The following is a 12,614-nucleotide window of genomic DNA, read 5'->3' on the forward strand; positions in this document are numbered from 1 at the left end:
ACGACCGTGGGAGCACAGGGGAGATAAACCCCTCAGAGTTACATTTTGATTAGAAAATATAGAATGTACGAGGAGCTCGCACCTCAAATAGAAAACGGTCAATGAGGGAAAGGGAGGGTTACAGAGGGAAACAGAGGGGAGCAAGAGGGGAACAGAAGGGAACGTAGGGAACATAGGGGAACAGAGGGAAACAGAGGGGAGCAAGCGGGGGACAGAGGGCAACAGAGGGGAAAAAGAGGGGAACAGAGGGAAACAGAGAGGAGTAGAGGGGAACATTGGGAAACAGAGGGGAACAGGAGGGAAACAGAGGGGAACAAACGGGGAGTATAGGTAAACAGAGGGAAACAGAGCGGGACAGAGGGGAACAGAGGAGAATAGATGGGAACAGGGCGGGAACAGACGGGAACAAGAGGGGAACAGAATGGAGCAGAGGGGAACATAGGGGAACAGAGGGGAACAGAGCGGGACAGAGGGAAACAGAGGGATACAGAGGGGAACGAGAGGGGAGCAGAGGGGAACAGAGGGGGACAGAGGGGGACAGAGGGGAACAGAGGGAAACAGAGGGGAACAAGAGGGGAACAGAGGGGAACAAACGGGAACAAACGGGAGTAAAGGGGAACAGAGGGAAACAGAGCGGGACAGAGGGGAACAGAGGGGAAAAGAGGGGAACAGAGCGGGAACAGAGGGGGAGCAGAGGGGAGCAGAGGGAAACAGAGGGGAACAAGAGGGAGCAGAGGGGGACAATAGGGGAACAGAGGGGAGTAGAGGGGAACAGAGGAGCAGAGGGGAACAGAGATGAACATAGGGGAAGAGAGGGGAACTGAGGGGAGCAGAGGGGAACAGAGGGTAACAGAGCGGGACATAGGGGAACAGAGGGGAATGGGGACGGACTGAGAAGCGGAAAATTTCCTTCTACGCTTATTTGCCATTCATATTTGTAGGCAAGGAAACTATTAAGAGAATAGTACTACAGTATATATATATATATATATATATATATACATATTTTCCACGCATGCGGAGGCTTGCAAAAGGGTTCGAAACGTGGGTTGTTGTTTATTGATTGTATTTGTGGATTGGGGCTATTTATGTAAAAGTAACAAGGTGATGTTTGTCACTTGACAATACACCTTTTGATTGCACATTTACCTACAAAGGATTCTGCAGGAAGGTTCACAGCGGAATACAATGAAAAGAGGCTGAGTGTCTCCACCCCCAAGAGCGAGTAAAATCACAATAGCCTATTATTATGACGTATGTTCGTAGGTACTTAGCCTATTGTTACCCGCGGGCACAAAGCAGTTCCTTTTATGGTCGCTTTTGTTTGCAAAGTCAATTGTAATGTACGAAACTCCCCACCCCATAGGTGTATGGAACACTGAAATCGATGTCGTTTACCAAGAGAGGCTAAGTTTAGGAACCAAACATTGATTTTATTTCGACCGTCAATTTTCACCTCGAAAAGGTTTTAGAGTAAGCCCCTGTACAATAATGCGTTGCAACAAGAATGTTGAAACATTTCCTTTGGTCTAGTTCTGAAATATAGCATCATCAGTTTGTACCAGACATAACCAGCACTGGACTGTAAATCATCTAAGATGATTTAAACCGAATAAAACCGATTTAACAACGATTGCATTTGTTATCGGTAACGTGATGTCCATTTCCATTCAATAGCCTACCTATACTGACGATGTAAATTACATTTTTTCTTTCGGAAACTTAAATCATCCAACACTGATATATATATTTCTGGAGAGTTTGGAAATCAGCGGGGAAGATTACCTTCCCGAAGAATGGAAAATGAAGGTAAGAAGATCTTTTCCTGAGGTCAGGATTTTTTAATTTATAAAGAAGATTATGTTTCAAATAAGAATATAGATTACGTAGTTTGTCTTCACTTTCAAACCTGTAATCACAAAAAAAGGATTTAAATAAAATAAAACCTTTGATATTTACAGAATCTGCCCCAAACTTTGAATTTTAAGAAGTACATATTTCAAAGGCATTAAAGACTCGCCCCTAACCGCGTGCCGCGCTCTGAAAAAAAAAACTTTCCGTTGCTTGCAAGTGAAGTTTTCTTCTTGTCAAACGTGATACCTTGTTATCTTTTATCTAGACCTGAGATGTCCACCGCTGCTATACACTGTGTTGTAGGTATTGACCGCAGCTGTATGTACTGACTGTACACTATAGTGTCTAATTACCGACGGTAGCAAGCTGTGTGTGTATTTTCTGGGATCGATGGTGGTGTCTAACATTTCTGTTACACCTGATTCGAAGCTAGGTCAGATTACCGGCATTAGACGTTTCTTTTTGAGCGAGTCTCCACACCCTTTAAGTATATTTTTGAACCGGATTCTTTCTATATGCGTCAAAGTATGCCTGAATAATTATGTAAATTTATAACCATTCAGGCATACTCATGGATACCCCTAAATCAAACTAATCATGCGGTTCACAGCGGATTTTGCTGTTTCTTATTAGAGTTATAATTTGCCTAATCCCATTGCCATATATATATAACCCTTTCGTGTCCCTCTAATTAAATGGAATAATTTGTTTTGGGATTTATTTGAAAGTTACGCCTGCCGATGTCATCGTTTCCTGCACGGTGCAATTTTGATGGATTAAGGTATATATATAGGCCTAACAAACACTAATCTGCAGATTGCGTTTCTTTAATGTAAGTCAGTGTACAGTACTACCTGCAGATTATGCAAATTAAGGGGCGTGGATGGGGGTAAAATGTGGAGGAGTATGGGGTGGGGTGGGAGGGGGTTGACCCAAACTTCGACAAGTATATATTGGGACATGTCAGTTTGATGTGAAATGGAGCACAAATCTACCAGGCAAAATGGATTCTTTGTACATTTCGTATCAAAAATTCTTGTGTTTGAATTGTTTTCATCAACAGGGCACTTCTTTTTTTCAATAATAAAAAGGGCACTTTTCAAGAACAAACATGGAAAGGGTTTCTTTTCAGTTATAAAACATATGCACTTCTAAGTAATGTAAAGGGACACTTTTAAAGGTTCACTCTATGCAGAATTTAAGTCTTGATAGCTTTAATATCGTATAGTCCAAGACAAAAAAAACCCATCGTGCTAGTAATGTGTCTACATAGCTCTTGAAGTTCTCAAGATATATACCTTTAAAATATGCTTGAATGCTCCTTTAAGTTTCAGAGATGACGTCGGCTCCACAGCGCAGGCGCAAAAGTTAATGTTAGTCTATGAATAGTCTGATACATTCTAATAACTCAACTCAAATACGTTGTCGTTTTAATTTCATTTTAACAACAGATCACCGTTGTATGACATTCAATACCAGTGTCTCCTTGACAACAAATTTGTAACGCATTTTTAACATGTCATTTTGCCGCCATAATAGTGTGATGATTCTCCCATTGAGTTTTGTGTCGCACACGAGGAACTGATCTAATGGTCAGTGTATTAAACTTAATGGTGCAGTCACTTTTATTGATGAACCTCACTTGTTTTAAAGGGTTATTTTGCAAATCTTGAACGTGTCATAGAAACCAAACCCGGAATGGTATAACTACAGTGTGTTTAATGTTATATGACATATCAAAATTCCTTCTTGTTTGCTAAAGTCACCCTTTAATGATTTCAAATGGACTGGATGGAGAGGGGGGGGGGGACAAGTGCTCCCCGGACTCCACGACTACTACGCTGTTGGACAAACTGAACGCATTGACAAATTGAAGAGCAGAGAATGCGGTTATAAACAGAGATTGGTTTCAAGACAAAATTAAGCTATATCACCAAGTTGATACAAGTAATGAGTAAATACTATACACACCTTACACTGCATAGACACTCATTCGTCTTAAAATCTCAAAAATTTGTTTTACCTCTATTCTGTTGTCTTCGTCCTCTCGACTTAAAACTAAATTACGAACGGTATTTTCCATAAATATTGCATTCCTTCTGTCCATACATATTATTAATATTTCATATATTTGATTCACATCTTACGCAAACATGTAAGAGAAATCCATTTTACAAAAAAATATTTCTTATATCAATGCAAATCCTCCCAACCCCTCTCCTCCCCCCTCAAGAAAAAAAAACACCCGGTGGCTTTTCCTGCCATGAAGTATTGGCATTTCACGAGAGATGCCTGAACATAAACTTATATATAAACATGTCAATTCCCACGAGATTGTCTGTGCAGAAATTAATAAAACTAGAGTGTTTTCTGTTGACAGGCTTGAAGAAATATAGTAGTGCAAAAGCATTTCTAAGGAAACTTAAGATTATTTAAAATTAAACAAAACTGGCGTTACAACTGTCACGTATACTGTATTACGTAAATTAACATATATTAGTTAGCCCTAACAACTCCCTGACAAACCGAGATATCCGTTCCTTCAAAACGACAAGATGAGTGACATAACCACGGGAAGGAGTGGGGCTATAGTTTCCCCAAATATTTGTCTCCCCTCCCTCAAAGACAGTACATGTATTTTGTAAAGAAAATAGGTTTCACCTGCCACCTAACAAAGCAATTTGCCCACCCCACCACCCCCCCCCCCAACAAAAACGAAGAAGTCTATAACCAGGGAGTTCCATAACAACTCCCTGCTATAACCACGTCCTGCATTTATGAGATTCTGCAAGTATATGGCAATCAGTGTAATTGCTAAATTGCTACCCTGGTATTCTATATGTCTAAAATATTAGCGATAGATTAAAACTTGAAACCTTAGGAGACTTAACTGAACTTTTAATGTAAGGAATGCTACCGCACACAACCCCGCACAACCCCGCACAACCCAACACAACCCCACACAACCCCACACTACCCGCACAACCCCACACTACCTCGCACAACCCCACACTACCCCACACAATCCGCACTACCCACACTACCTCGCACAATCCGCACTACCCCACACTACCCCACACTACCCGCACTACCCCACACTACCCCACACTACCCCGCACTACCCGCACTACCCCGCACTACCCGCACTACCCCGCACTACCCGCACTACCCCACACTACCCGCACTACCCCACACTACCCCACACTACCCGCACTACCCCACACTACCCGCACTACCCCACACTACCCGCACTACCCCGCACTACCCGCACTACCCCACACTACCCGCACTACCCGCACTACCCGCACTACCCGCACTACCCCACACTACCCGCACTACCCCACACTACCCGCACTACCCCACACTACCCGCACTACCCCACACTACCCGCACTACCCCACACTACCCGCACTACCCCACACTACCCGCACTACCCCACACTACCCGCACTACCCCACACTACCCGCACTACCCTGCACAATCCGAGAGAGGGAAACTAGGTATACCGTCCTGTACGGTTGATCACTGATATATTGTCCACCAACTCTTTAACGCCTGTATCACATCAATATACGAGTAAAATCATTCCCCATGTAGCAAATAAGTGTGTAGGCTATAATATATACTGCGAACTTAAAGTACGATCGCAACGTTAACTTATTCATATTAATAGAATTAACACAGATAACCTGAAATTATTTCGATATAGCTTGGTATAACAACTACCGACGACTCGTTATGGTTGATGATTGTTGAGAAATACTGATAGTTGCGAATAACAGTTACACTGTAATCCATGTTGTCATCTTCAATGATAATCATCCTATTGTTCAAATTTTCGGATGGCAATTTTTTTCCTCTAAATCTGGTCTTTTGTTCTTATATTTTTTATAATGAAGATAATTATCTGTAAATGTCTTACTTACAGCCTATATGGCACATGTACTACAATATTTGTTAATTTCATTTCATTTTCTTAACGTTTCGTTTATTACGTAATCGTCAGCTGGACTATACAATATAATGTATCAGTACCATGATGTCCTGCCCACCAGAAAGAAATATGCTTACATCATGAGTATATATCATACCGACAATTGATTTCCTTTGTTTTTACCCCTTACAGACGAAGTACGGTATTTTAGCGGTAACCGTCTACACAATGACTATAATAATTTGTGGCCACTTTTACGGTATGGTAGCCTACTTAACTCCCTTGTTAGATGTGGGGAAGAAGGTGTCCAATCAGCTCTCCACGGTTAGACCACACGGGACGCGATTACCGTTACGAAATATACCGGCAAACCGCCAAATGAAAGTGGGCGAACAGCTCCGATTACAAGTACCGGTGTCAATTCCAGACCAGAAGGTAATTCAATTATAGTTGATCATAACGAACGGTGCAAAATATAAGAGTTTATTAGAGTGAGTCGTGACCTAGGTTTAGGTGAATGAGGGGGGGGGGGGTTGTAGTGGTGTATAGGGGTGGGCTGGAGTTGAGATGTACAAAAGGAGGGGTGGGGTGGAGGATCTTCGAGTGAAAGTTTAGCATTAGTGGTGCGTTCTTAAGTAATGGTACGAGATCAAATGGTCACGTAAAAATATAGGGTGAAAATATGTTCACAAAAAAATATGTATATATAACAATGTGTTATGTCTACGTGGAATATTGACAAATACATTATATATGCATTTCAAAAATTGTAACATCCTTTAGTGATCGAGCTAAAGAGCAACAGTACCTTTAGCGAGCTCGTTCTTATTTTGATAGAACGAAAATTCATTTTAATTTGTATCAATTGTCAGATCTTTAAACAACAATATTAACTGGTTACATATCTGGCTATTTACCGGTATACGCATGCGCAAAGCATACATGGTGTAACCGGGTTACAACACCGTCTCAACAATGTTCTATAGGGTTTGTGAAACTACAGGAATAATACAAAACAATATCACTTAGCCACAATGACCTATACAGCAATTTCATTTAGCCTAACATGCTCTTCAGCCTGTATGCGTGCAGCTCGGTCACGCACCAATTGAAAAACACTGAATTTTATTTTATTTTCACAGCCGTTTCTATTGCGATGCTATACTTGTTCTCTAGTATCAAGCTCAGGTCAACTTCTCAACTCAAGTGCAGGACATAAGATCGACCAATCAGATTGCATCATTCGAATGAACGACGCCCCCACTGTCGGATTCGAAAAAGATGTCGGAAGTCGTACAACTATACGGGTCATAGGTCATTCCAATTTAAAGCCAATTCTATCTAATCCAAATAATCCCGTTGTGGGATCTTCTCATGAGAATTCAGAAAATGTGGTGATTGCCTGGTTATACAAAACTAACATCTACAAAGACTTCGCATATACGGCAGTTTTGAACTTCTCACAGGTTTATAGAAATGTCAACTTTTTCACTCAAACGCCGGAAATGATGAAAGCCAATAACCAAAGATTTTGGACAGAAACCGGAATTACTAGGTCAGTGTTTTCGTTTCCCTCCAGATGTAAAAATTGCATTTGCAAATATACTCTTATATACTTCTATCATTATATATCTATATATATATTACTGCATTCTTCATTATCGTTTTTATCAAATATAATCTTTTGTTTGTTTAACAGCAATTCATGAATTGTTTCTAACCTTCGTTCGTGAAAGGTATAATTTGTCGTCAGGATTCGTTTGTTGAACTGGCGGCTGCCATGACAACAAGAAACTGACTGGATTTTTGACTCATGTATTTGAGCGCGTTCACTTAGTTACTGCATGTATGTATTGACGATTGGTACCTGACTTTTATCGTACATTATCTCTAATGTATATTGGTAGAAAGTGGCAAACAGCGAAATCTGCATTTTGCCAATAAAAAGCGTAAAATCCCCAGTCCTGTCACAGTAGAAAAACGACTTAGCAATGATAGAAGTACAAGACAAAAGAACTTCAAAATGACAGGTACTTTACGTCATATTTTGAATAGTTTAATTTTGACTCCACGAAAATGCTGTTCGTTTAAGTAGGTAACAAAAACATGTTTCCATGCAGTAGAAACCTCACAAAGAAAAGTAAGATTGCCTTTTTTGGGTGGCGGAAAGGGTGAAGGGTGGTTGGAAGAGAGGTGTAAATATAGATCTTATACTTTAAGGTTTTGCAACTATTTTCACCAACAGGAACCAAGCACGTACGTGGCTTACATCACAAAGAATAGTAAGATTGCTTTTGTGGGTGGCGGAAAGGGTGAAGGATGGTTGGAAGAGAGGTGTAAATATAGATCTTATACTTTAAGGTTTTGCAACTATTTTCATCAACAGGAACCAAGCACGTACGTGGCTTACATCACAAAGAATAGTAAGATTGCTTTTGTGGGTGGCGGAAAGGGTGAAGGGTGGTTGGAAGAGAGGTGTAAATATGTATCTTATACTTAACGGCTTTGTAACTATTTTCACCAACAGGAACCAAGCACAGACGTGGCTTACAACTGGTTGGCATGCGTTGTTACTAGCCATTGATGTTTGCAGTCATATTACAGTATATGGAATGGTTGATGATGAATATTGCAGGTGGGTATGTGGGACAACTCGTCCTGGTTTTGTGCTTAATTTTTATCACCTCTGTCTTGAGTAAGAGGGAAGGGAATTAAGCGAAACGGAGCGAGAAAACGGTATTTTCGATTTTCAGATTAATTTGTCGAATATGAATATGTGTTGCGTATATACTGTGCCTTCGAAGCTAACTTTAATTTCAACTTAGAAATTTGGTATAATCATAACAGTTTTTGTTGTTGTTGGCGTTGCAATTAACACTGTATCATAGAAACTTATTAATGAAAAGTTGTTGACAATTTATGATCCTAACAACTGTAGGAAGGATTACTGCACACCATGTTAAGTCTCTTCGGGTAGCATACGCCCATTAAAAGCCCCATTGACTTACACACTAAATCACAAAAGTAACGTGGTCTCTAAGTCTAGACATAGAAGTTTTCACTAGCTAAACGCCATCACCGGATAGCTGACAAGTTGGCCTTTCATGGCACTATCAATTTTCCGTATCATGACCGTGTAGATTTTTTGCTATCCGAGCCGGAAGTTTCGTCACTTGTAAACAAACCTCTTCACCCAGTGGTAAACAATTTTCCTACGCTGCTCCCGGGAGGCCTAAAGGGGTCTAAAATTGCCTCAATTAACCCAATTTTCTCTCTACATGTACATCCATTCATGCTCTTCAACATGAAAGCCACAAAAAACTAGATTATGATTGATAACAGGTCAAAAAAGCTGTTCTCCTGCTGATTTTTGGCACTTTTCCTGAAACAGGAGAACACTTGGGGCGGATTGATGTAGACGGTAGTAGGAGTATGCCACCTTCGAACGGGATTCGATTGAACGTTATTCATAATATTATACTGCCCTCTATAGTGTCACTTGACAACTGAGATCCTGGATGCAGATAATAACAATCGTAAACACAGCTGGAGAACAACTAACCATAGCGCAAAGGCCGTGACCACGTGATCATGGCGAATATATGACGTATGCACCACACAGTGCCCTGTTACTATATCAATAGTATTACTCTATAAGAAAGTGACTTAACTACTTGTGGATAATAGTAAACCTCCTCTAACTGCAGTTATTAGTTTCAAATTGACATATAGGATATACCGTACAGGAAATATTAATGTATGTATGTATGTATTTTAGATACTCCTGCAAGCAGGAACTCGCGAAATAGCCATTATTGGCTTATCAAAGCCGCAAGCTGACCGAAGTCAGTCTCCAAGATTCATATTTAACGTCCATGATTATGAACTGTTAATTGTCAACAACTCTGTAACTGGACGACATACATTAATCTGGGAATGACTCGAACTCGGGACCTTATGATTGAAAGGCACCAGCGTTAACCACTGAGCTAACACTCCCTATTAATGGTACAAATAAATTGTCCTTAGGCTATATAGTGATTGAGCACATGTCAAAGGAGCATATTGCGTTTAAGTATCACCCAAAATTGACGCATGCATATACCATTAAGTTTGATTCTTACGCTACTACAAACATGTTCAAATCATATTTTGCGCGAAAAACGTCTTGAATCTTACACAATTTAGCATTGAACTTTGTCTTCACTCTTCAACAACATGGCTTATTTTCCAACGATGAGCCGCGCCTGTAAACGTTCTCTCTATTACATATATGCAATTCATGTATAAAGGTCACGTCAGTTTGCCCCCATTAATGAGCATTACCTGTGAAATTTCTGGATAACTGTAACAGTGTGTATGTAATCAAGAAAATTAAGAAAAGTCATATATAAAGCTCATTTGATAGGCCAATACGGTGTGCGTACAACAAGAGCGAACGTTCATTAACAAGAGGACTGTATGACATTATACAACGATATAACCATAACAAATATTAAAGGAGTGTCGTTATTCATTGCGTCAGATCTGCTTGAGTCTTTACACCACCAGGACTTGATTGTTTATACTAAAGTCAACATCCAAGCATTGAAATAATAACTGAAAAATATGCAAAATTTTATGCATATATTTAAGACTGTGCGTCATTTTTGTAACCTTTTGGTGGAAGTTTATTAATCTAATTACGGTCTATAGCACCTAGAAAATTTATCTTTTTATAATACAAGTATAGTGTGCATCCACCTTGCGTCTCTACATGCGAGTTTCATGTCAAACGATATGAAGAGGAGATCAAGTATACCGTACATTTATCCTACCGTTCTGAAAACATGACAGTCGCTGGATATGGTGCCCCACCCCCCCCCCCCCGCCTCAAAATTATGGCATTTCTTCGGCCCAGTCGGCTACTGTTAACAAACCTGATGGCCCTCTGCCACCAATGTGCCAGTGATATGCACTTTACGCAGGTCCATTTCTGCACTTTCCAAATGTTTACACACCCTAAGCTGTTTCCTTGTCATCTACTCCCCCCCCCCCCCCCCAACTCTGGAAATGTTGTTGCCGCCACGTGATAATCATAACAACTGTAACTTATGTTATATCCAACTACTATTTTATACTTTATTTCAGGGATAACCCAAACAGTTCGGTTCCGTATCACTATTATAATAATAATAATCAAAGCGGCAAAATAAAGAAAGAATGTGAGTACTACATGAAGAGCGAGCGAAAATTACACGGCGGACATCTTTTCGTCACCGAGAAGTTTATCTTTGGCAGATGGGCAAGGAATTACAATATTACCTTCCGGCATCCCGAATGGAGCAAGAAGAATTACAGTCGATCTTCTATTGACACTCCCTTCATGAAACTATTCCGTCAAAAGCATCCTCAAAATTCTACCTCTAATGAGACTGACAACTTTTGGGAAAACAAAACATCTTTGCAAGATTCTGTAAATTCGTACAAGGCGGAGAGTAATGGAGATTTCATGGTAGTTTGGAGAGGGCGGTAGAGCACAACAGTAATACAAGGAAAAAGAAAAACATTAACACGACAGAACATATACTATAGATTTATCCTCATCCGGGGATGATTTCAAAGTGCCAAATTTTACAATGAAGTTGTTAAATCTGAATGATTTAATCAATAGCTGCAAATACGGATTGAAATTTTTTCGGAATTATTTTTAATTGTTAAAGCTACGGTTGGGTTTAACGTTGATGACAAACGGTATATAGAAAGGATGTCTAAAATGTCTTTGTTTTAACTTTCTTTAATCTTTATTTCTCCTTATTTACATTTAGTTTTAAACTTAATGTTATACAAGAATACAATATATTGCCTACTTAGCATTGTTTACTAGAACACGCTATGTCGAGATGTTATTTCCTCAGGGAAACTGTTATGTAACAATCGTAAACATTAAAATATAATTTGTAAAATATATTGCAAAGCTCCAAGAACACCAAATATGGAGTTTACATATGTAATGGATTATTTAGAAACATAATCTGAAATATCTGAAATATAACCAATGTTCTTCCACGTCATAACTACCGGCATGAATATTCATATATATATATATATATATATATATATATATATATATATATATATATATATATATATATATATATATATATATATATATATATATATATATATATATATATATAATTTAGACTCGTTACAATGAGTCACAAGGTGAGAGGATAGAGGAAAGCTTGGGTGGAGCGGGGAAGGCCCGACCCGAGGGTTAGTTAGGGATGTCAGAGGACACAGCCCCAGAGACCGGAGGTCAATGAGGGTCCCGGGAAAATACGGGATAAATAATAATGTATTCACATAGTCATATAATACACCGAATGAAACTGAAGAAAAACATATTTGCGCCGACCACCATTTATGCACTATAGAACTAACTAATGATACAGAAGGGAAAACAAAGGAAGATTTGTATCTATCATTTGTGAAGGGATGCGAGTGAGATGGTGGCTCGGGTGGATGGGTAATCTATGCTGAACCATTGCACTATTATAGTTAACTTTAGTGATATATAGCTGTAGGCCATAGGCCCTATTTAGCCATCATTAATGTCAATACATGAGTGATTTATATATTTATATATTGTCGATGCATTTCATCTTAACCGTATAAATCTTTGTACATCAAATGACCGAGAAATACTGAGCAAAAACAACAACAGAAAAGCGTAGCACACAATTGCAACTTTAAAATAATGATAAGAATACCTAACAAAATAGTAAAAAAAAAGCAGACTGCTTTGTTTCTAATGCTTTTGATGGTTGTAACTATAGTGACA

General features: G+C 39.4%; 1 protein-coding gene across 1 annotated transcript; it reads left to right on the top strand.

The window, feature by feature from the left end:
* The first annotated feature begins 1,506 nt into the window (after positions 1–1,506).
* On the top strand, positions 1,507–12,571 carry LOC139954607 (alpha-N-acetyl-neuraminyl-2,3-beta-galactosyl-1,3-N-acetyl-galactosaminide alpha-2,6-sialyltransferase-like). Its single transcript, XM_071954510.1, has 5 exons — positions 1,507–1,809; positions 5,981–6,223; positions 6,931–7,343; positions 8,316–8,423; positions 10,919–12,571. Exons 1-5 carry the CDS (start codon positions 1,804–1,806, stop codon positions 11,301–11,303), a joined length of 1,155 nt encoding a protein of 384 aa, XP_071810611.1. The 5' UTR covers positions 1,507–1,803; the 3' UTR covers positions 11,304–12,571.
* Positions 12,572–12,614: the final 43 nt, after the last annotated feature.

Source organism: Apostichopus japonicus, chromosome 2 (assembly GCF_037975245.1).
Source record: "Apostichopus japonicus isolate 1M-3 chromosome 2, ASM3797524v1, whole genome shotgun sequence".
Lineage (NCBI taxonomy): Eukaryota > Metazoa > Echinodermata > Holothuroidea > Aspidochirotida > Stichopodidae > Apostichopus > Apostichopus japonicus.

Coding starts and splice junctions, on each gene's coding strand:
- LOC139954607 (XM_071954510.1), top strand. Junction 6,224..6,930: donor TGTCAATTCCAGACCAGAAG/GTAATTCAATTA, acceptor TTATTTTCACAG/CCGTTTCTATTGCGATGCTA. Junction 7,344..8,315: donor ACAGAAACCGGAATTACTAG/GTCAGTGTTTTC, acceptor TTTCACCAACAG/GAACCAAGCACAGACGTGGC.